The sequence below is a fragment of the Diabrotica virgifera genome, chromosome 4 (genome assembly GCF_917563875.1).
Source record: "Diabrotica virgifera virgifera chromosome 4, PGI_DIABVI_V3a".
Lineage (NCBI taxonomy): Eukaryota > Metazoa > Arthropoda > Insecta > Coleoptera > Chrysomelidae > Diabrotica > Diabrotica virgifera.
The window spans coordinates 110601393-110628468 of record NC_065446.1 but is presented as its reverse complement, the minus strand read 5'-3'; the positions used below and the strand labels follow the sequence as shown (position 1 = coordinate 110628468).

The 27076-nt window shown below is 31.6% G+C and overlaps 1 protein-coding gene across 1 annotated transcript in view; it reads right to left on the bottom strand.

Annotated features, from left to right (window-relative positions):
* Positions 1–847: 847 nt before the first annotated feature.
* Positions 848–27076, bottom strand: part of LOC114328146 (uncharacterized) — a 31054-nt gene continuing 4825 nt past the window's right edge. The window contains exons 2-5 of the mRNA XM_028276924.2: positions 22314–22455; positions 14902–15102; positions 11102–11216; positions 848–1159 (exon numbers count right to left, since the gene is read on the bottom strand). Of these exons, the coding sequence (XP_028132725.2) occupies positions 965–1159; positions 11102–11216; positions 14902–15102; positions 22314–22455 (653 nt within the window). The 3' untranslated portion in view covers positions 848–964. The remainder of the gene's footprint in view (positions 1160–11101; positions 11217–14901; positions 15103–22313; positions 22456–27076) is intronic.

Sequence of the window (27076 nt, the reverse complement as noted above, 5' to 3'; positions counted from 1 at the left end):
AAAGTTTGATTAGTGTATCATAATTATTTTGGTTATTATTGCGACCGTAAATTATTAGTTAACAATTGAATTGTTGCTAAAATATTCGTTTAATTTTCACCGGCTTTTGAACTATAATCTAAACCAAGAAATCTTTTATGTCACCGAGTTATTTAAATATTGGTAGATAATTACTTATCTAAGACATTATTTGAATTTTAAAGATTTTGTTGGGAAAACCCGCATTTTCCGAGGAAAATTTTCGTCGGAGCAGATCGGGAAAAACATGTCTTTATGCAGAATTTAATTTCGGTGAATTTTTATCAGGTTGTTTTTGGTGTAAAGTTAAAATGTTTGGAGTTCTGGAGCAAAAATTGAAAAAAACACGATTTTGGGTCGCCATTTTGTTAATAAAAAAAGTAGCACACTATCTGCTGACTTAGCATGCCTATATTATTAATATATATAATCATAAGCTTCGATTCCAGCAATAAAATTGCTGGTAAATAACTTTTCCCAAAAATGGCCTATTCTCCGATAATCAGCCCAGACTACAAGGAAATATCACCCCAAATTATCACAGAGCCTCTATTAAACAATCTTGTCTCTCTTATGTTGCACTCACATGATCCTTTTCCTCGTTAATCTTAGTGATTTTAATTGTATGCAGTTTAAAACCTCATGTTTTTCTTGACGTTTGGAAGATCTTCGAACTGACATAAGGACGAATGGACACAGCTAAAGAAGGCTTATATCGCACGATGAATGGAATAGCTATTGATGATGATAAAATATTTAGTAAAGTTGTAGTCAATAATTGTAATTTGTTTTGTAGAAACTTGCATTGAGCTTTCGGGTAAAAATATGGTAATATTGATACATAATTTATTGAATGTAAACATTATAAATTATAACATAGATCATTAATTTGTACATTGTACACAAAAATATATATATTACTGTTAGTAAAATCAATCAATATTTATTATATGTACTCGTTATCCTCACACCATTGTACTAGTTTCCATATTTTTCCGTTGAGCCACCAATCTGTATTAAGTTTTTCTTGAAGAAAATCTCCAACAAATGTATTTGGTTTGCTAAGAGCTGTCATAATAGTGTAGTTATATACGGATGCGAACAGAGACTCATAGCCTGATGGATTTGTGTGTACCACAGGCTAAAAAAGAGTATTATTAGAATAAACAAGACATAAATCGTTGAACTGAAAAATGCAAACATGCAAAACAAAAAATGTGACGTCGTTTCATAATTTTATTAAATATATCGTTGAAAGTACATTATAAAATAATTTAGTATATCTGTACCTCAGGGCTAAACTGTATTAATTCCATTTTTTTTTTAAATTGTATTATTTCACTTTCTACGTAACAGACTTCACATCTTTAATGTGAGATACCATATAAAATCCTATTAGTCTAAGAGCTAGAGGCGAGAAATCATCTTCATAAGTAATATGGAGTTTGGCATGTGAAATGTGTCTATTGTATGTTGATAATTATGACCCCTTTCAGGCTGACACCTCAGTGGATACAGGGAGTAGCAATAAGGGATGAAAGGGGAAAGTTAACGCAGTCATTAAAGGTTTTCACCTCCTATTTTGTTAAACCTCCATCGATTTATATGAAAATTGGCGAGTAGTTAGAGCATACCTCAAGAAATAAAACTGATATGGTGCCAACGTGCGCTTTTACCCTGGGGTGGATGCCACCCCTTCTCAGAGGTGAAAACTATTTTATTAAAAATAACCCCACTAATCGATAGAGGGACAAATTTTAAGCAAAATTTATTACCTCTAATTATTAAAATAAATCAATAATTTTTGAGTTATTAAAGATCAAAGATTTGAATTTTTCGTGAAATAAATGCATGATGTAAAGCGGTTTTTCGTAAATAATTCAAAAACTGTAAGTTTTATCAAAATAGTTATGAATACCAAAATTGAAGATAATAAAAAAAAGAGATTTCTTATTCTAAAAACCTTTGAGAATTAATAAAAAGTGAGTTATAGGTGATGGAATGTATATTTTTTTCGGCTAGTACCCAAATCTATGTATTCAAGCTCAAATAACGGGAAAACGGTGCTTTTTATAAAATATATTTATTGAACACTTGTCAAAGTACTTAGAAATATGTATCAAATGAGCTCCCGGAAAAGTTTATACCATTCAACATTATGCTACAAACATTTTTCAAAGTTTAGGCTCCAAAAATTTGGAGCTTAATTATTATATTATTTATATGTATAAGTTTTTAAAATTGTTTTAAGACATTTATATAAAATATAGCAAAAATGTATTTGAATATTATGTCAAATGTGCCCATTATTGGACACCCTCAGTTTCTGTACATATTCAGTTTATACAGGGGCGGTTCTAGACCAAAACAAGTGGGAGGCAATGGAACACAACCGGTGAATAAACAAGATAACGTGCCTTTTTAACGAAAATTATGGTACAAAAGTACTGTAAAAACTGAAGGGGGCAGCTGCCCCCTGCCCCTGGCTAGAACCGCCACTAAGTTTATATCGATAGAAAAAATTCAATTAAATATCGAAATAATATAAACATAATATTTTAGTAACATACATTTAATTAATATTAATATGTTCTTTTTATCATTCGTAGCTTCACGCATGTGCTCTTAAATTGACGCTATTGTATAGGTACTTGCTACTGTCATTTCGGAGTCGGCGTTTGTATTGAATATATCCATCTCCATCTGAGCTATATCAACATCTTTTACAAGCACGATACATTACAAGTATTTGGTTGAACGCCTATAAAAAAAATCCAACAGATCTGGTTATTGACAAAATGGTTGGGAACTTGCTGAAGATAACACATATAAATTCAAATGGTTTGAAGGGCCTCAAATGCCAGAGATTGTTAGAGATATTATTTTTGAGAATGAAACAGACGATGAGATGGATGATGAGCAAGCTGATGATGACATTCATAATAGCGAAAGTGATGAAAATAATTATGATAGCGATTTTAGTGAATGTGGCAGCGAAAGTGAAAAATAAATAGTATTTTCAACGAAAATTTTGATTTCGTTTATAAATTCGCAAAGTCCGTTCGTTCGTTCCTGCGTTGCCAACCCTGCAATATCTGGAGCTTATGTAACGATGTCAATGTAGTTTTGTCTCCTGAATCCAAATCTGAAAACGGCATTTCGATATCTCAAACCATCTTCGAGATAACCGACCTCAAAAACAAGTTGCATCTCGGGACAGCAATTTATGATTTTTTAGCAATTTTAGATAGCGAGATAATTCTACAATGGAAACACTGTACGTAAAAATGTTAATGAAAATTTCATATTATTTCAAAAATATATTACTGCATATAAACTGTAAAAGAATTGAAATATGAAATAAATAAATATTACTTATTAATTTTAATGTAAGTAATGTTAAATGGCAGGTTACAAATTTTTGGTGCTGTCTACCCAATGATTTATGTATTATGTATATTATATTGTATAATATAAAGTGTGTCTACTTAAGTTGGACACATATATTACGGGACACTTTTTTATTTTTACTTTCACGAAATAAAGTTATAATTCATAAAAAGTTCTGCATCGTCTAAAACCTACGATTCAATCATCAGATAGCAAATTTTATCTATATTATAGGAGGTATTTTAAAAAATATGAATTTCGCTCAAGATTAAAGTACCTTTTTTCACACTGTTTTAAATTATTGTTACTACGAAAAATTGTTTGAAATTAAAAACTGTGTTCTAATATATGCAATAGTTGTTTTTATTATAATTAAATAATTAATAATTATTATAATAATGTAACTATTATCTACATTCTTCTAATAAAAAGAAAATATTTATTTTTTTCTCAAATTAGAGATACCTACCAATCATCATTTTCATTTATAACCCTTTTATTATTAATTTTACGAACAAAAATTATTCTTTCAAAAAAGATCTGCACTTATAAATTATAATAAAATAATAAATTATAATCCTAACTTCATTCCCGAAATTCCTTTAAAAATTATTCTTTTAACAAATTTCAAAATAAATATATAAATAGCGTATGTTTTAATTTTCACTTTTTCCTAAAAACTCGAAAGGGTTCTCTTATTTTCATCATCACTTGCTTAGCTTTGATGTTATAAACTTCATCTGGAGCTCACTTGATAGGTATTTTTGAGTACTTTGACAAGTGTTCAGTAAATATATTTTATAAAAAGCACCGTTTTCCCGTTATTTGACCTTGAATACTTAGATTTGGGTACTAGCCGAAAAAAATATATATTCCATCACCTATAACTCCCTTTTTATTATTTCTAAAAGGTTTTTCGAATAATAATTCTCTTTTATTTTTTATTGTCTTCAATTTTGGTAATCATAACTATTTTGATAAATCTTACAGTTTTTAAGTTATTCACGAAAAACCGCTTTACATCATGCATTTATTTCACGAAAAATTCAAATCTTTGATCTTTAATAACTCAAAAAGTATTGATTTATTTTAATAATTAGAAGTAACAAATTTTGCTTACAATTTGTCCCTCTATCGATTAGTGGGGTTACTTTTAATAAAATAGTTTTCATCTCCGAGAAGGGGTGGCATCCACCCCCAGGGTAAAAGCGCACGTTGGCACCATATCGGTTTTGTTTCTTGAGTTATGCTCTAACTACTCACCAATTTTCATGCAAATCGATGGAGGTTTAACAAAATAGAAGGTGAAAACATTTAATGACTGCACCAACTTTCCCCTTTCATCCCTTATTGCTACTTCCTGTATCCACTGAGGTGTCAGCCTGAAAGGGGTCATAGTTATCAATATACAATAGACACATTTCACATGCCAAACTCCATATTACTTATGACGATGATTTCTCGCCTCTAGCTCTCCGTCTATATTTAATGTGGTTTCAAAGATAGGCAACGTTAAAATGTATTAAGTCCCTCCGTAGTTCCGAGCTAAACAGTCGTTTACATTTAATACCCAGCAAACTAAAAGTATTATCAGTAGTATTAGTGGAGTTAATATCACTTGCACATGTAAGAAGTATTAACTCCATGGAACGATGTAAAACCGCGGTGTGCTACTGGTAGTCAGTATTCTCCGGAAAATAAATGGAAGTAGAACTAAATGACTTCAAGGATTTTAAGACTCTTTACAACAACTGTTCCAACTGTTCACCTTTTAATATAAGTAAAAAAGAATACAGACTCAGCAGAATACAGGCTCGTATGTCAGATGTTGTCCACTATGATTATGAAGTATTTAGCGATAATTTAGGATTACTTTTTTCAAAACTAATTTTAGTTCGGAAACATTCCAATCTGTTGATCTTAACAAAAATCCTAGGCGTGTTGTGTTTCCTGCGGGCCTGCCTGTGCCTGTGATTCACGATAAGCCAAAGGGATTTCATAATTTTTATAAAAATTTATCCCATTCCGATAAAGTAGATGAGGATTTATAAATTTTTTCCAAAATAATAATTGTAAGTGAACAACACTCATGATCCTTTGAGTTTCGTTTTTCGTTAGTTTTGTTTACTCATTTTGTTTTATAGATATTTTTTATTTCGTTTAATTAAAAAAAAGTGTTCTTGACTAAATTTTGTTTTATATATCGTATAGATTATTTATTCATGTGTGTGAACTTACCATTATATTATCAATAGTAATACCACTAGTGATTCAATTTTCGCGATAAGTCTGTCGATTTACTTCTAAACGAAACTGAGTTGCTTGAAAACACCACGAGTCCGTAGGACGAGTGGTGTTTTCTTTAAGCAACTCAGTTGAGTTTAGAAATAAAAGACAGACTAAGATAAATTAAATCACGAGTGGTATTTTATTAGACTATTTCACGAACAAAGTGATAGGTCAAAAATTCAGTAGAATGAGTGGAAGGAATTTAATAATAATACATTTGATCTAGGTAACCCAAATCTACCCATTTTTTGAATAATTCACAATTAGTCATAATCATGAAATATTTATTATAACTATAAATAATTTGTTATAATTATTTTTTACCTATAACAATAAATAATTTGTACACGAAAAAAATACGTTATTCTCGACTATAATTATTATAAATGGTGCAATTGTAAAAATTTTGAATAGTATGACCGTTATTAGGTGGATACAATGTATTGTTGCTATTATTACTTGATGTACTTAGTATTCCTAAAAGTATTCACTATGTTCTGATGATGTTCGGCACTAAGATGTAAATACGGTTTCATCGAGTTCGAACTTCCATGTCCAGTAATTTTCATAGCTTGTTGTTCACTAACGCCAGATTGTAGTAACTGATCAACTGCAGTGGCACGATTAGAGTGATTCGTTATTTTCACTTTTTTAGTGTCTAATCCTATCTTTTCTGCAGACATTTTTGTCCATTTGGATATTGTATTAATACCAATAGGACAATTCTTGTACCAATTACTATTATTATATTTATTCCACTTGCCATTCACAGTCAGAAAAAGTCTATCATTGATAATAGTTTCCCTTTTCGATATAAGTTTCCGGTATAATCTCACAGGACACATTTCAGGATTCTTCAAATTTTGAGTAAGCCATTTATTATCTGCACAGTTTTTATCACCACCTTGGCGGGTTTTGGAGAATATCGGGTTATATGCAATTCTGTTTGTTAAACAGCCTTTGTTGTTAGTCTCTTCCTTGAAAAAATGTAACATGGAAAAACTTGCTTCGTTACCTCTCCAAGCTAATTCAACGGCAGCTATATGAAAAAACTTCTTTTGGAGTCCCTCTGGCGTGTCTTCGTCCCATTGTAAGCACATATTTTTATATTCATCCGAAGTCATAGCGACAGAACTCATTTTCCTTTTATCGGGTACAGTTTGCAACAATTTTCTCTTACTATCACGAGCCGCTCTCCCTTCCTTGAAGGTTATATCTTTGAAGGGATCAATATGTCTCTGATACTCACAGAAATATTTTTCTTGTACCAATTTTGCAGTAGTGTTCCATATGGTTTTAATAACACTCTCCTTGTAATCACTACCATCAATTTTTCGCATGTTGAAGGCCCAGTCTTTTAGAATGAATGCTAGTCTTTCGTTGTTATTTTCTGCATCTAATTTGTAGTTGCGATCCACACAGAACATCATAAATTGTCTCCATATATAAGATTTAGATTTTCTTGTGTTACTCGGTATATTTTCTTCAATGTTTTGGTTTATAACTTCGTTTGAAGTACCACCGAAACGACTCATTTTGACGTATACAGCTACAATAATTTTTTTGGCAAACGTCAAACTTTGCTTTGCGATCGGTATCCATGGTTACGTCGTTGAAAACACGAAGCTGATAGACCAATCAGAATTGAAAGACAGTTGGTGTTTTCGCGATAACACAAGCTGTCTTTGGTTTGTGATTGGTCAGATTATGTGAAAATTTTAAGATGAGTGAAATAGTCTCCCGAACACGGTAATTGTTTTCAAGCCAAACAGTATTAACTACATCTTTTTTTAAAAAATTAAAGAAGTATAAAAATAAAGAAATAACGAGTATAAAGGTAATAATAGTATCATTTAAACTTATCAAATAGTGTTTATCACATATTTGAAGAAAAAGAAATAAAAATTGTATTTAAAATTTACTCTTTATAATTCTTTTAAACTGCTCTCCTGTAAAATTTCAATGTTGTGAGTTAATACAGTTTAGCTCTGAGGTACAGATATTAAGTACTTTGATTTACATTACAACTAGTTTGAGATTTACATTACAACTAGTTTCTGATCCTCTAAGAAGGTTGCAACCACAGGGCCCCCGTAACCGGGCGTGCAACGCGTGCGGCGCACGCGGGCGTAACCCCAAACGGGCGCCAAACCAAAGGTTTGGTAAATAAGAAATATTTATTTTAAATGAGATAATCATTTTTATATACAATTTTACTTATTTCATGAACCGCTAGAGAACTCTCAAAAATCAAATATTGTGTTAGGGAGCATTCAAGTATTACGTAACGCGATTTTTGAAGATATTTGACCCTCCCCTCTCCCCTCGTAACGCACTCTAATGGGCGTTTAACTATTGCGTAACGCAATTGTTGAAGATTTTTGACCCCCCCCTCCTGCGTTACGTAATACTTGAACGGCCCCTTATTACTGAAAAAATAATTATTCCCGTCCTGAAATGTTGAACTTGTCAAACTTGAACTCTGTCAAAAATATATTACATTTTGTTGTTTCTTCCTAATTTTTTTCTTTGAAGTAGATTTAATTACGCTTGGTATACCATCCAATCGATTTTATGTTGTAAACTAAAGCGACACTCAAAATAGTGAAATAAACATCAAATCACACTCCTTGACGAGTAGAAACATAAATTAACACCCATAAAACGCAACTTAGCAGTTTAACTCCAACAAAAACACAACTTGCTGGATCAAGCAGTTTTACTCGTATAAAGTGAATTTTTTACTCGAATTTATGATAATTACCCTTAAGTAAACAAATACTCTATGAATTATGATTATGTATTTGACTTAAGTATCTTTTCCCTTTTCGTTTATGAGTGTATTAGGTACAAACATTATTTACTCTTACTGGTGAACGGGTGGTTTCCTGCAGTGAAAGGTTTAAAATTTTATTTTATATTGGTGTTAATAATTACCTACGACTATTATTGCAATATCCGTTGGGTTTGTTCTGCCCTGATTTTAAACTTTTGTTTTCGTGTAAAAAATAGTGGACAATTTTTTTATTTGTTGTTATTTTAAGTACATGGTAAGTATCATAATCATTGCATAGGATAATAATAATTCATTTTAAATAGTTATAATCGGGTTTCCTCTTATAAAATCCACAATTTACAATTTATTTTGAAAAAAAAAGAAAATAATTAAGACATTATGTCTGCGTAACTTGGAACCATATTGGAAACTTTTTTATTATTAATTTTACGAAAAAAATTTATTCTTCATAAAATGCTTTGCATAGTCTAAAAACTAAAATGCAACCAAATCTAAAATTGTGTCAATCTTATGAATAGGTATCACAAATATGAATTTCGATCAAGAGTACCTTATATTTCACAATATCGAAAATTATTATTATAAAAAGTTGTTTGGAATTAATTAAAAACTATGTTTTAATATGCAATTACATCCTTTTAATTGAAATTTTTTTTTCTCAAATTACAGATACCCAACGCTCTTTTAATTTATTACGAATAATGCCATAACTCTTTTATTGTTACTGACTAGTTAGTTAATACTAATAAAAGAGTTATCACATTATTTGTAATAACTGAAAAGGGGCTAATTATTAATAATAAAAGACTTATCACATTATTTCTAATAAATGAAAAGGGCGTTGTTGAAAAGTACCATCAAATCCTTTCAATTTTTTTCAATTTTATATGAGATATATGTAAAGAAACATGAGTTTCGATCAAAAGTAAAGTGCCTTTCTAGATCACAATATATTTCAATTAGAAGGATGTAATTACATATAGAAACATAGTTTTTAATGCTGAACTTTTCAATATTGTGAAAACTAAACGTACTTTGCTCTTGACCGAAATTCATATTTATTGACATACCTCGTATAAGATTCATAAAATTTGATGGTTGCATTCTGAGTTCTAGACAATGCAGAACTTTTTATGAAGAATAACTTTTTCTCGTAAAATTAATAATAAAACAGTTTCCCATATGGTCCCTAGTTATGTAGACACCCTCTATAAAATTTGTTTGGAAACTTTGAAATGACAAAATATTATTGTTTATTTACTTAAATGTATATTTTTAATTTAATATGCAGGGTGCTTCATTAATGTTGCAAAAAATTTAAGGAGAAAGGCGCAAAATGTCGCCTGTCGAAATTTTCAATGTGTTTTAAATGTATTAATTTTTTTCGAATCCTGAGAAAACTAATAAGTATTTTTTAAAAATTTAAACGTTATTGCCGAGGGCCGACAGTCCCTTAAAATAAATAAAAAGTTTCTTTTGAATTAAATGTTTGCAATTATTAAAAATCACACTAAATTTTGTCTTTTATTTTCACCCATTTAACTTATTAAAACAAACATTATAGAAGTTTTCAGGAACTTTTGGCCTCAGTAATAATGTAGTTTTTCATTTTGGATTTAAATTTTTCAAAAATATTTATTAGTTTTATATGTATAGTAGATTTAAAGGGCGCTAAAATATATCCCGCACGCGGGCGCCAAGCAGCCTTGCGGGGGCCCTGTGCAACCATCATGGTAATTCGCAATTTCGATACCGCGGCTCTAAAGAGATCAACAGAAGTGCAGTTAAACCAAGTTCTCGAATTGTTTAACCAGCAGATACGTCTTCTTCCACGACTCCTTCTGCACTGTGTTCTTCGTTGTATTATTAATTGCAACAAGTTATAATGCTCGCTTCTCATGACATGTCCCAGATATTGCAGTTTTCTAACTTTAGTTGTATTTAAAACCTTTTTATCTTTTCCCATTCTTCTCAACACCTCGACATTCGTGACTCTATCTACCCAACTTATCCTTCAGTTTCTGGTAGATCCATAGCTAGAAGGCTTCTAATCTGTGTGAAACATCTTTTTTAATGTCAAAGCCTCCAACCCACCAAATAATACGGAGAACACGTAGCATATCAGAAGTCTTATTTTTAAAGAAATTATAATGTGCCTGCTACAGAATACTTTTTTCAGTTTGTGGAAAGCATTTCTTGCCTGTCCTATTCTTGCTTTAATCTCTTCTGTGTACTCATTATTTTCATTTTTCATTAATTATTGTACCCAGACACTTATATTTTTTAATTTCTTCTCCATGTATGTATTGTTAGTTGATTAGTTACTTTGAATACAAATTGAACAAAGTAGGAAACAGGACACAGCCCTTCCTGACGCCCCTCTCAATGTGTATTTCATTTGAAAAGACGTAGTTTTCTTTTACCACAGCGATCTGATTATAGTAGAAAGCTCTAATGATTCTGATGTGTCTCGATCAGGAGGTAAGTAGAGCCTATTCCCAAATTTCCTCAAAATCGATGCAGTAGGGAACAAATCGGAAGTTATATCCTATTTTTGCTCTCATTAACTAGAACTAGAGTATTACTCAAGAAACTAAGATTACTTACCAATAGACGTTGGGCGCGCCAACTGATTTGAAGATCATTTATTTGTTCAACACTGTCTTGATTCGGTTTGGTAACATTAATAGAACCTGTCCATTCATTGTTAAATAGTTTAAGCCTACAAGTAATTTATACATGATATAAAAACTGGTAAATTTAGTCAGACCACAAAACAAAGTATATATCATAAAGAGATTTTTGATGTTTTTGAGCTTTCTTTCATCTATTATACAGGGGCTAGAGCAAATTTTAGCAAAATTAGAATAGTGTTCTGCATAAGAGATTTAAAGTTAGAGCTGAGAGTTAGGTTAGCTAGGTACTACGTTTTCTCGACTTTGTTTTATGAAATTGAAGCTTGGACCTTGAATGCGGCATCAACGAAAAAACTGGAATTATTCGAGTTGTAGCTTTATAGAAGAATTCTGAAAATATCATGGACAGAACAGGTCACAAACAAAGAGGTTCTAAAAAATATAAATAAAGAAATGAAAAAAAGAATAAAGCAAAATTTTGTTAACAACCCTTAGTCTAAACCTTCTACAATTTGCAAGGCATACAGACTGAAGAAATCTATAGTACTTCTGTAATTTAGATTTCTCTTTGTTTAAATAGATGTCGCTAATGCGTCCAATAGCAAGTACCGTCGAGGAAACGTCAGTTTTTGGTTGAATATACACACGTGTTTGAACATTACGTCATATAGACGTCTTTTGTAGGTGATTTTAAATATGTAAGATTAATGACGTTAAAATACGTTTAAAAAACGTTTTTATTTCAGACAGCCCAAGTCTGACGTCACGAAATTGGGAGGAGCTTAAAAGTTACAAAACAAAGGTTATGTTTCATGTTTGTATCGTCGTTTCATTTCATTGTTTATTGTCGTATTTTGCCTATTTTCGATTCATTTGGATTTTGTTTGCTCTTTTTTTTGTGTATTTTTTAAAACTTTTGTTTGTCATTTGTCAACTTTATAAACTTACTACAATGCAAAGTGATTATTTAAGGAAATTATTATTGGAAACTCCAGATGTTGGACAAAGATAGGGGAAAAATTTTTATTTACTGGTCATCTTCCCTGATATTTATCAATAATGATGAATTTTGCAAGCAATAACATTATTTCTTTTATTATCTTAGATATTCATTGAAGCTGAAAATAATTGGGGATTTGGATCCATATACAATTCAGTCATCAGAATTGTATTTTACAGTAAAGTGCATTCCACCAATTACTATTATAGATATTTATACATATCTGGTGGAGTATCACAGTTACTACTCTAAGTAGCAGATGAAAGCATACAAAAGCCTTCAGGCACATAAAAACCTTCACAACTGGATTTGTTTTGAAAGTTGGAGTAAAAATTGTTAATGATTTCTATGTTATTGCTGGAAAGGTATGCCTTTATTTTATTTATTCACCATTAAGAAATATATGGATAACAGTATTAGGGCGTCTTTTGGATAAATTGGTTTTAAATATTAGATTTATTTACGTTTATATATCTATATGAAATCAGACATATTGTCGTCCTAATTTGTAAACTGTGTAACTTCATAATTCTCTGAAAATGAGTTATTACTACCATTTGTTTGAAAAAGTCCCTACTTCTCGTTTCAAAAAGGATGCACATGCATATTTTTACCAGATGAGTAAATAGTGACATCGTCGTATACACTGTATCTCCCTTGCGGCAAATTTAGTACGAAAAATATGCAACTCCCCAGTTTGTCATACCACACGACTGACCTCACTGTTTAGAAAGTGATATTTTAAAGAAAACGTTGGTGGTAAGTAATATTAAATACTCATTAAACAATATACCTACAAATGTTAGTGATATTATGTGTATCTATAAAATATTCAATTTTAGCATCCTATCTTTTAAAATGTAGTATTCACATTAGTCATATTTAGAGAAATAGTTTTTTGTGTCTCGTGTAAAATTTGGATAAATGGATTTACGCAGTTTACAGATTAGGTCGACGACATGTAATTGCTATGATAGAAAAGAGAATAATAAACAGTTATGATTGTTTGTTCTAAAATTATATTAGGTACATGAATGTCTGATTTTAAATAAAATATTCTCAATCATTGTAAAGAACGCAAATACTCTAATAAAAATAAATTTTTGTAGTTAAAGCATTCCCACAAAGATAAAATATTTTTTTAGGTGAAGCATTCCCACAAAGATAAAATATTTTTTTAGGTGAAGCATTCCCAAAAAGCTAATGCTAAACCACTAGATGCTTGGGTGATAGACAGTTCTGATGGCATAGCAAATGCACACTGTATGTGTATGGCCGGTAATAGTGAAGTCTGCGGCCATATTGCAGGAATATTATTTGCAGCTGAGTATGCCCACAGCAGGACAGAAGAAGAACCCAATGCATGTACAGATGTTACAGCTATGTACACTGTTCGGTCAGAGTGCTTGTTGCGCTTTCTAAACGAACTGAAATATAAGACGGATTTGGCTTCGTGTTGCAGCGATATGAAAATGGTTATTCATTTTTAATTATAATGTACATACTTCTTCATCATGAGTATTTATGTATTAGTGTTTTAAGTGTGTATTTACTGTGTTAATTACTATCAACGTATAACAATAATAAAGATATGCCTATGTATTTGTATCGTTTAAAGTATGAGTCATTTTTTTGTTAACTTTTATTTAGCAATACATTACTAATAAACATTCTAACAATAAGCAACTTTGGGGCTCGAAGTAAAAAACTGACTTTAGGTCAGTCCAATGACTGGACCTCTAGTACCTATGGAAAAAACGTAACATGTTTGACACAAACCATAGGACGTCTGTTATAGGGCTTTTCATTCACAGTCATTTGTTTCGAGCTTTTGTCATGTGTCACATAATATTAATATATCTACGTCATAAGTTATTGTATATAACAATGATACAAACCAAAGACGTATGATGTAGATATATTAATATTATGTGGAAACATGACAAAAGCTCGAAACAAATGACCCTATACAGCGTAACACTAGAATATAATCTCATTATGAATAGGTTGTTTTTTGCTACTGTATCATATAGGTCCAGACCATTTTGAGTATTGTATGTATACCAACAGTTTGTTACAGTAATTCTTCTTGACAACTATTTTAGGTTATGTTTATTTGTTTTTGATGATTACTTTCTGTTGATGAAGTAATTAATTATGTGTTATTGAGTTTAATTAAATTAATTTTTAGCCTTCTAATATTGCTTCTAAGAAAACTACGTTTTTCATATTATGTATTTAAAACGTGATAAAAATTACGTGTAATATGGTGGGACAAATCGACGTAAAAACTACGTTTTTCGACTTCGAAAAAACGTGATAAACTAACTTCGTTTGGTGATAATTATGACGTTTTTTAACGTTATTTGGTTGCCTGGGTTTTTTTATTATTTTTCTTACTAGACAGCTGGAATTAATTTTGCTTCAGGATACACGAGACACCGTTTTTAAAACTCCTTAAGGGAAAGACACATATTATGTCAACGGATGGTGGTAGCTCATGAAACAGATTAAACCTTAAGCTGTCTCTGGTTACGTTAGTTTTACTTACATTTTGAGTTGGTACTAGGAAGCAACAATTTTGTTGGATGTTTACCTAGATAAGTAGAAAGGTGTAGAATGCATATTGTAGATTCTACTATGTACAAATCGTAGAAGGCTCAGAGTAGGGGTTGTTACCAACAATTTGCTTTTCGATCGAAGAGATCTATAGTACTTTTGCCCTTTAGATTTCTCTTTGTGATTATAGTTTATTTAAGAGTAAAACTTACGTTTGTGTTCCATTATACTCAGTTTGGAAAAAGAAATCTGTCATATTAAGATCGAAGTTGCTGGACGCATTCAGTTGTTGAAAGGTTAAACTAAAATTAAACACAGCGAATGCATCACTATCTTGATTTATCTGATTTATTTCTTTTACTTGCCAATCGGGAATTCCATAAACTTGGGTGTTGTGGTATAAAAAGTATAGCCTAAAAACAAACAAATTATTATTTTTTAGGACAAAACAACACAAATAGAGCACAATCAGATGTTTTGTATGTAAACGCTAAATAGAGCTTCTGATATTATTAGGATCCCAGCAAACAGACCGACGTGTTAATTACGTGAATTTTGGGTACATTTGTCACCAATATACGTAAATTGCTTACGTGAATTTCACGTGACAATTTGGTTGGAATGTCACATTGAAAATACGTCTTTAAATTACGTGAACAACTCGTCTTCAATAGACGTGTTATTTACCTTAAATAGCAATAAAATGTTTCGGGAAATTCACGTTACAAATAAGTGTTGATTAACGTATCTTTTAGGGAATGTATATATTAGTATTCACGTGAAAGATAGGTACGTCCTCGGTTCACGTAAATAATTCGACCTCAATTAACTTATGAATCACGTAATTATTATTCTCATATGATATAAATAAAACAAGCATATAATATAAGGTATTAACAATGTATTTGTTTAGTAGAATTTAGAGACTTTAAAACATTTGTCTTGTATAATTATTATACAAGATAATGAACCAAAAATGGTACCCACCTAAAGACACATTAAAAAATTTGTCAACACAAAACACAATACAGGTCACTTTTTATTTCGAGGAGGACACTTTCTTGTTTTTTAGTGAGGTAAACATTAATACGAAAGACATTATTATAAATAAACCCGCCTAAAATAAAACGAGGAAAATAAAGCTTTTCACGTTTCACTTTTTGTTGTGAGAAATGTGAGAAGCTGATATTAGAGGGTATGATCATCGATTATGTTTAAATTACAGTTAAACTATTCTACTTACTTTAAATTAGTATTACGTATTTTCTTTTTGTTTTTAAATTTCTTCTATTAATTAATTGGTCTTACTAAAAATCTATTTCAATACCAGAATAATATAAAAAAATAATCCTATCGAAACGTATCTATTACATATTTGATAAATAGATTAATTTAGTTTTCGAAACAAACTATGTTAGTCGCGTACCGTGGTCACGTGATAGTATTTAAAGGAGGAGAAAGGCTTGGTAGTACGTCATCGCCGCGCGCGATTTGAAAATTAACTCAACATCATTTTAACTCAAATTAAAATTGGATTGAAATCAGGGGCGGCCCGTCGGGGTAGGCAAGGTAGGCGCCGCCTACCCTCTTCAAATGTAGTACAATAATATAAATTATTAATATAAATTACTTATTTCAAAATTGTAATTTATAAATTTTGACACAATACCTACAATAAAATAGCAAAAATTATCCAAATTATTTTTAAAAATATCCAAAAAATTTTCTCCGTAGTTACAATTATTGTACGCTCCGTGTAGTATCAGTAGTACTGTATAAGATTCTATATTCTTCCTTGGTCAGGCACTTGAAAACGTAGCCTGAAATAGAACGACGCCAACACCGAATTGACGTGCGATCTCTATCTGTTTATGCGAGCAGGCCTGCTGCAGGTCTGCTGGTAGCGACCGTATTCTACGATTTTGAAATGGCGGATAGGCACAGAGTCTTATAGCCGGACCTACAAAATTTTATCAGGGTAGGACAATTTAAATTTGTTTATGAAAACTGAATAATAAACAGGTAAATTTGAGATCGGTCTAGTGAAGGGCATTTTAATTTTATATTAATTTAGTAATAATTCACTAACGACAAATAAATCTGTGAATAGTTATTTGCCAGTCGTCCATTATATTTTTATTGCGTTTCAATACAATTTGGAAAATTTAAAGTTAAACTGACGAATTGTGTTATTAGATTATATAGATAATTAAAAATTTAAAGCGAGGTTAATTGTTAACTTATCAATTTATTCGAAGAGTAAATTATTATTTGATACATAAATAAAATAAGTAATATTTGAGGTTGTTGAAACATAGGTGTGTTAGTTTTATTGGTGGAAAAACTTAAGTCATCGAATATGAATATTTTAAACGATGTAATATGCAGTTTGATCTAGACGCCTTTTTCAAGGCGCCAAAATCAAGAAAGATCAGAAATTATTTCAATGGGCCGGCCTTTACCAAATTTAACAATTTTATCCACAGATAAGACAAAAGACAATCGACCATTTTCGAGATCGTTTAAAACAATATGGTATGAAAATCATAAATGGCTAAGCGGAAGTTATTTTAAAAATTCACTTTTCTGTTGGCATTGTCTGTTGCTCTCAAATTTGAAGCAAAATGTTTGGGTGAGTCAGGGATATTCAGATTTGAAAAATTTATCAGCTAGTGTAAAAAAACATGAATGTTCGAAAGAACATTTAAACAATTGCTTAGGTTTAAAACGGTTAGAAAAAAATAAACAAACTATTGACAGTGCTTTAGCTGGACAAATTTCTTTATCTAATAAGATATATAATGAAGAAGTTGAAAAAGATTGAAGAAGTTGAAGAAATTGATGTTACAATTCTGTTAGTAAAACAAGAACTTGCATTTCGCGGTCGTGATGAGAGCCACAATTCTTCAAACATGGGTAATTTTAAAGAAATTTTTAATTTAGTAGTTAAACGCGATCAGGAAATCCAGGATCATGTTAAAAAATAGAAGGGGTGTTCACGGGTTTGTCAAAAACAATACAAAATGATTTAATAGATTACCTTGCCGATTACGTAAAAAATGAAACTTCAACAGAAATTAATGAAAGTCAATTTTTTTCTATACTAGCGGACGATACTACTAATATAACCGAAAAATCACAGTGCACTTTAACAATCCGTTTTATTAACAAAGTTGGTCAGGTAACAGAAAGATTTTTAGGGTTTTTTGATGTTAGCGAGAATAGATCTGCAGACGCTCTATATAGTTTAATTTCAAACGTGCTTGAGCCATATGATTACAAAAATAAATTAATTGCTGAATTTTACGATGGTGCAAGTGTAATGGCTGGCTCTTTAAACGGATTACAATCAAAAATTAAAGTAGATGCTCCAAAAGCAATTTTTACACATTGTTGCGCTCATAGATTACATTTAGTATTGCAAGACGGCTCAAAATGTATTACAAATTGTAGGATATTTTTTGTCGCCTACCCGAAGTATATGTGTAACCTACCCGCATGCTGAGGTCACGAGCCGCCACTGATTGAAATAGCTATGCTAAATGATTTTAAAAGCGAAATCATAAACTTTTTGTTTAAATATTATTATTATTTACATTACTTTTACGTGAAATACATCTAATTTTTCGACGTTCATAAAATACAGTGAGTAAAATTCAAGCGATACGTATTTAACCAACACCGTTGTAAAATTTTGTTTTCCAAAATATGTCTCAAAATTTAACCAAAGGAAGTTATTTCTGTTTCGTGATTATTACGTGAAATAAACGTACCTTTGCGATGTAGCCGACATTCACACCTATTATAAAAAACATGTACTATATTCGTCATTATGATTTTATATTATTCTCATGTCAAACATGTATAAAGGAAGCACTAATATAATATAGGTGAATGATTTGGCACTGAAATACGTTTTTTTCCCGTCATAAATCACCGAGTTACGTATTCGTTGAAATTTGCCGTAAATTTAACGTAATCATCACGTAACTGGGCTCAAACCTATTTGCTGGGATACTACTTAAATTTTCAGAGAAAGGATATTTTTATCCCTGGAACCACAAGTTGGTGTAACTGAGACACAAAACACAATGTGGGTTCGCCGGTGACCTATTATTAAAATTACTTCAGATTTAACTTAACTTTACATAAATAGTATGACTGTTTCAATTGAGTTTGACTAATTGATCATGTCTAACAAATAAACGATAAAATAGAAAATAAATGTTAAACTGATGTTCTGAGCAAATATTGTTTGCACAATGAACACAAATATGGCGTCCTTTCTGGTCGCGAAATCGTGAGCAAAAATCACAACGATGTGGAACGGTTTTTTTATGATTCTTGGAACCAGAGGCATGTTAAAGATAGACCGGGCTAGTCATATGCCACTCAATGCATCGAGGTGTAACCAGAGACATGTTAAGGATAGACTTGGCTACGGATATGCCACTCAATGCATCGGGGTGTAACGTCGACATAGGATTGAGTGGTCTAGCCATCAACAAACATCACAGAACTTTATGTCGAGCTTAAAGAAAATACGAGAGAAGTAGGACTAGCCGTCAACGTAGATAAAATTAAAGCCCTGATACAAGCAAGGAAACAACGAAACATAGAATTTGACAATAGACAACGCTAATATATACAGTCGGAAAAATGAAAGAATACCCATGAACGATCACATCTTCTTCTTCTTCAAATACAAATCCACTAATGGATGTTGGCGATCACATTTTCCATTAACTCTCTGTTTCTTGCAATGTGTATCAGAGATTGTATGTCGTTAATCCCTGTCCATTGTCTTATGTTTCTGAGCCAGGACATTTTCTTGCGTCCTATTCCTCTCTTGCCTTCAATTTTACCCTGGATTATAAACTATTATTATATTACACTTGCGCGGGATCGTTTGGTTAAAAGAGATAGATAGACCACCGATCGACTGTTTCCATGCTGTTTCCGCGTTACGCTTTTTTGGTGAGTATGCCTTGTCTACGCTTAATATACCAATGCTTGGAACGGCAGTTCACCAGAAAATCGAAGTTAGTCGCGACTAGATCGTCTTGATTTTCTTGGCAATCGTTAATTTTCCACTCTTTGTTTTATATGATCTTTTACCAGAACATCTGCTATTTGTTTAATGAGGTCGAAGTAGGTATCACCAGTGTCTAATCTTTGGAGTCGATGCAATAGAAAAGAATTGATTCTCTATACAGTGGAACCTCGATAAGTCGGCCTCCGATAACCCGGAAGTCCGGCTAACCCGGACCGATTTTCATCGGACAAACATTTCAACAATAAAAATGTATGTATTATGTTAAAACATTTTATCTGCAGCCGCTTCTGGAATGTCTTAAAAATATCGAATTTCATTGATAAAACTTCCCTTCAATCATAATATAATATTTGAGAGATAATGGGTATCTGTGTAATTTGAACTATATGATAGTAAAAATGACTCATGCACACGGCGGCGGCAGAGCGACATTCATTATCGCAAACAACAGGCACCTGTTATTCCTTTATTTATTTTCAACTGTCTTTTAAAAAATTGTTTTTTAAACAATGGTCTTTTAAACAATGAAAGAGTCACTGCTCTTAAATTACATAAGCAGACCAGACGAAATTATTGACACAACCAAAATGACTGAGTTTTTTTACCTAGAAATTAATAATACTCTACATTGTCTATACTAAACTCTATACAACCATAGGTAACTGTGCATATATATTTCATATTATTTTGCTTATAAGGGACTTTATCTATAAGTATACCGTATTTTATTAATTTTTACCATGCTCTCCGGCTAACCCGGATTTTCGATAACCCGGATCGGCCGCGGTCCCGATTAATCCGAGTTATCGAGGTTCCACTGTCTAGCGGAGTCTATTATCTAATCTTAAAAATCCTAATGCGACAAGTCACGCAGTCTGTCCGGCACGATTTCGATATGTAAACATTGAATGACCTTTAATAAACGTCATTTTATTTTGTTGTATCTTTTTATAACAGCTCCGGAATGACTTCATCGAATTAGCTAATTTCGATTATAAAGCATTTGTAGAAGTCTAAGGAAGATTTAAATGGTGAGGAAATTGTAAAGAAAATACTAAAATCAACAATGTTATTGTCCTATACAGGGTGTCCCAGACTAATTGATCCACGCTTAAACGCATAGAGATTTTCGAATGGGACAAAAAGTGTTCTATTCTACTTGTAATACACTTTAATACGGCGTAGAAAAAAGTCATCCCCTAAATATTCATCCCTTAGTTACAACCCCTAACTTTAATTTTTTTAATAGCACCCTGTATATTTTTTTATAGTTTTTGATGTGGTCTTCTATCGTCTATTCAACACATTTTTTGAAAATAAAATCGGTTCGTAAATAACCAAGAAAATATCAGTTTAGTTTTGTTAATTATGTGTCCCAGACTAATTTATCAAGGCTATATTTCATAAACGAATAGATATTTTCGAATGGGACAAAAACTGATATGTTACATTTGTAATACACTTTAATATGGCGTAGAAAAAAATATCCCCTAAATATTCATCACTTAGTTACAACTCCTAACTTTATTTTTTTTAAATAGCACCCTTTAAGTTAGGGATGAATATTTAGGGGATGAATTTTTTCTACGTCATATGAAAGTGTATTACAAATGGAATAGATCAGTTTTTGTGCCATTCGAAAACCTCTATTCGTTTAAGAAATATAACCTGGATAAATTAGTCTGGGACACAATTTAACAAAAATAAACTGATAGTTTCTAGGTTATTTACGAACCGATTTTATTTTCAAAAAATGTGTTGAATAGACGAGAAAAGACCACATCCAAAACTATAAAAAAATATACAGGGTGCTATTAAAAAAATTAAAGTTAGGGGTTGTAACTAAGGAATGCTTTTTTTGTACGCCATATTAAAGTGTATTACAAGTAGAATATATCACCTTTTGTCCCATTCGAAAATCTCTATTCGTTTAAGAGATATAGCGTGGATAAATTAGTCTGGGACACCCTGTACAAGTGTACAAACAACTATAGTCTGTTCGCTAAACTCAGACGCAACTTTCTAGATAATTTAGTCGGTAATTTTGCCAATTTTAGTAAAATTGGCAAAAAATAATTACTAAACAGTTAATAATCACTAAATAGTTAGTGATTTTGCCAATTTTTGCAAAATTGGCAAAAAACAAAAAAATTATCGACTAAAATATCTAGCCAGTTGCGTCTGAGTTTAGCGAACCGACTATATATATACATACTCCTTTAGATTTACGTCACTAAAACTGCGGCTAACTTCGGGTCTATTTACTTTTTACGTTTCCTGTGAAATCCATGCTTTTGGAACTTTGTTTTATCTAAATATAATATTTAGAATTATTTCATTAAAATAATTATTAAATATATTTAATAAAACTAGTACTAAATCACAGCTTGAGGTCTAGACCGTGCGCAAGCGTATTCAAGAAAACGACTGGGCCATAGGCGACCCCACGTTGTGGTTCTAGGATTAATAAAATTGTTCAAAAAACCTATTTCTTGCAAAATATGAGTGATAATCCTTTTAACTTCAGATTTTATTATTAGATTATTATATATTTATGAAGATAGTTACTCTCCCGCCAGGTCCTTAAAATATGGTATATCTTTATCGTAGTCTAGGGGATTGTAACTTGGTAAATCCAAATCAGGAACTCCAACTTTCAAAGCTTTTTGGGCACAATCCAGGATTTTACGAGCATCGTCCAAGTCGCTTGCTAAAAATAAATAAAGACTTTAAGCAAATACGAGTAGATGTGGCATTGATTTCAAAACGTATTTTGCGTAAAAATAGATGAATATATAATGTTCCGTTGGTGTATGTTGACGGAAACAATTATTTGAAATAATAAAAATAAGTGTGACAAACGAACAGTGAAATATTTATTTATTTTGGTAACAAAAAAAGGTGTTTGCTTAGATCTCGGAAGAGGGTTGATTGTTAGTTGTTGACACATATGGTCTGATATGGTAATTAATTTATGGGGAATTCATTTTGTTAAACTGAACACACCGAAAACCATATGGTTAGGGATGCATTTCGTTTCGGAAAACCGTGTCTTTCGTAGCATCTGGTTTGTATATTAACTGTGACTTTTATATGACCCATATTATTTCGTTTTGAGAAAAATTATTAAAATTAAAAGTAGCAAAAATAGTTATTAAAGCATATCGCTATAAATATATAGGCAAAAAGAAATCCAAAGAACCGGAGAACTAAAGATTCCTTACGCTGGAAAACAAATTCTGGTTAGAACCTATATCTGAGCCTTCTACAATTTTCAAACCAAACGGGCGATAAATGGATAGACATGGGGAATCTTCAATATGCATTTCACGACACGTCAATTCATTTACACTGCGTTTCAAACGTTAGAATCAGTATGGTTCACAGCGTATTCCACAGCAGTTAACAGCGATAATCCTCTACAAGTACCTACCTAAACTACCTTTCACGGCCGCTGCCGTGAAGAGCGGCAACGTTTTCAAGAAAATTCTCATTAAGTTGGTATTGGACCTATCTTTCGTACACTGAATCACATATTTTAAATACGCTGTAGATAAAAATCCAACGAATTTGATTCCTAATAGGTACCTACTCAATTTATGAGTAAAAGGAAGATTTGGTTTAGATTCAGAGCGTACCACGGGCTGTTCTGAGGAGTTCAAGAGAACGAAATGTGCATAAACAAATAGTTGTGGTGGTCTCTGAAACGAAATTAAATCTTAAACTGTTTTTTTTTTTTAGACAAATAGGTATATATGCAAAAGCGAAGGAGAAAACCTGGTTAAGCAGAGGTAAACGTGGTGGTCGCATGAGTGCGAGAGGGAAGCTGATGTGTGATGGACAGCGACTGAGAATTGAGCATAAGAAAAACATCGGGAGAAAGTTATGTCCTAATGGATGGTTCCACCCCGATTCTCTAGTCGGAAAGGGATATAATATGGTTTAGCTAGTTCTGTCTATATCAGAGGTACAGAGGGGAGGTAGGTTCGACTCAGATCCAAACTGGTCGACGTGACGCTGAAGCGGTTTTCTTTTAGTTTAGGAACCCAGCATTGTCAGAATTGTTTACATCTGGCATCTGTTTGCAGATTCCTCATCTAGTGATAAAAGAACGGTACTGCTTTGCATTTACCATACTTTTTAATACAGTGCTGGAACATGCTTTTAAGAATTTGTATTAACTGACAAAAGGAATAAAAATAAATTGAGAATATCTAAACAACTTACTTGATTTTGAGAAAGCTTTTGACAAAGTAAGACACGAAAAATTAGTCCAAATTCTAAAGACAAAAAACATAGACAAAAGGGACTTACGAATAATAACAAACCTTTACTGGAATCAAAGAGCACAAATTGTAGGTAATAGATAACGAACCCAGTCCAGAAATTGAAATCAGGAGACGAGTTCGGTAGGTATGTATTATGTCATCTCCATTACTCTTTAATGCATATAGTGAAGCTATTTTTGAAGAAGCATTGCTATCTCAAAGTGAAGGAATAATAATTAACGGAAGATCTATTAACAACATAAGATATGCAGATGACACCGTGATTATGGTAAGCTCTGCTGAACAACTCCAATTACTAATAAACAAAATAAACAATTTCTGTGAAGAATATGGACTAAAAATGAATATAAAAAAGACCAAATACATGATAATAACTAGGGAGCGGATTTTATGCTAAATGCATATTGCATGCATATTTCGCATATTCGAGCACTTTACTAAATTTTGCATATTTTTAAAGAAACATGCATATTTTGTGCATATTTAAAAACATTTAAGTAAAAAAAAATTAATTTTTAAAATTTTAATTTAATTCGACACAAAATATTTCCCGCACAAGCTCTCGTATCTATTAATTCGAGAACTACCTGAAGAGAGACGGTTCATTCACTGCCTTTTCATTTTTTCTTAGAAAATACCCGATCTTTACACAAAGTACTTATAGTGCTTATAGAACGCGTTATAAAATGATTGTAGGATGGTTTACGGGGAAATCCGAATTTTATTTACTTTTATTATATTTAGTACAATTTGTATCCCAATTTAGTAGGTAACTATAATTCTGGTGATTCTTTTAAATCCCCTATTATTAAGAGAATTTACACATTTAACCATAGATTTACGATTTTCTAACGGAAATTGAAATATTCATGCTTTAGATCAGATCCCGTCTTTAAACGGCTTTAAAACTTTGGAGGACATATATGCGAAATTTTTAATGGAAATTTTGAAATTGATTTTGGTGCAGAATTTTCGTCTTTAACAAGTTATTTTAATGCGCCCCAATTACTTCTGTTAATATTGAAAGGAGTTTTTCAAGTTACAAAAATATTTTATCTGATCAAAGAAAATGTTTCCTCGTGAAAAATTTGGAAAAACACATTGTAGTGAATTATAATCAAAGATATATACTTATAGTGATATTGTTGTTTTATTTTAAATAGGTAACTATTGGTATCAGTTTTTGTAAAAAATGTGAATAAATTGCATTGTATAAAAAATAACAATTTTATTTGAAAGATAATAAATAAGATTGCCGCCCCCCTATAAAAGAACCCCCTAGAATAGAATAGAACAGAAAATTTGTGATTTCTCGAAATGCGCATTTTTCGTGCATATCTTGCGCATATTTCGTAATTTTTTACTGCATATATATGCGCATATTTCATCAAAATTGATCGCATATAAATCCGCTCCCTAATAATAACTAAGAAAAAAAACATACAAACAAGCATACATTTGGGAAATGTACCGATAGAAAGGGTTGATAAAAAATACAAATACCTAGGAACCTGGATTTCAGAGAAAAATGATCAAACAACAGAAATAAGGACCAGGATAGAAATAGCAAGAAATGTGTTTGTAAAAATGAAAACAGTTCTCTGCAACAAAGACCTTAGCTTAGAACTGAGAGTAAGATCTTTGAGATGCTACGTGTTCTCGATACTACAATATGGACTTGAAAGCTGGACATTAAAGCAAGAACACATAAATAAGCTACAGTCATTTGAAATGTGGTGTTACAGAAGGATGCTTAGAATAGCATGAACACAGAGGAAAACAAACACGGAAGTATTACGAGAAATGGGTAAAGAATGCGAAATAATAAACACAATAAAAATAAGAAAGTTACAATATCTGAAACACGTAATGAGGGGACCGCGATATGAAATGTTAAGACTGATAATACAGGGAAAGATAAGAGGCGAAATGTGTATAGGAAGAAGGAGAGTGTCATGGTTAAAGAATTTAAGGGACTGGTTTAGATGCAGTTCTATAGAACTCTTTAGAGCAGCGGTGGATAGAGTAAAGATAGTGATTATGATATCCAACCTCCGATTAGGAGACGACACTTGAAGAAGAAGAAAGAACTTACGTTTCTCCTATGATATACTCATAATAGCCGAGTATCTAGGAATGAAAATGTAGATTTGAATATAAACATCTCGAAAACAAAAATAATGACAATAATTGATGGATTCGACCGTTACTTGATGGAAGTTCATTTTATCTCACAATAAAACACTGAAAAACGTTTGTTTTTCTATACTTCCACAAAATTTATTACAACTATGTTATTACTACAGCTGTTTCGGCAAAGTGCCTTTCTCAAGTGATATATTTAACAATGTGTTTGCCTTTTTAAGTCTTTAACTGAAGAGGTTGAGGAGTGGGGAGCTGTTAGTCTCGAGTTGGTCATTCAGAATTATATCTGTATTTTTCAATTTATTAATTTCCATTGATTCTAAAAGTGATAGCTTAAGGCTTTTATTTTGAATATGTAGAATTTGAAACTCTTCATTGAAAGAATGATTATGATCTAGAAGGTGAAGTGCGTATGTAGAAGTGTCTGTTTTTCTATTGTTGAAAGCCCTTTTGTGTTCTGCTATCCGTTTGTCAAAAGTTCTGCCAGTTTGACCGATGTAAGTTTTCGGACAGTCACCACAAGTTAGTTTGTACACACCACTCTGTAGTTGCTTTCTCTTTCGGCTTTTATTGTTTTTAATATGTTTGCTAACAACAACTTAAGTAAACATATTAAAAACAATAAAAGCTGAAAGAGAAAGCAACTACAGAGTGGTGTGTACAAACTAACTTGTGGTGACTGTCCGAAAACTTACATCGGTCAAACTGGCAGAACTTTTGACAAACGGATAGCAGAACACAAAAGGGCTTTCAACAATAGAAAAACAGACACTTCTACATACGCACTTCACCTTCTAGATCATAATCATTCTTTCAATGAAGAGTTTCAAATTCTACATATTCAAAATAAAAGCCTTAAGCTATCACTTTTAGAATCAATGGAAATTAATAAATTGA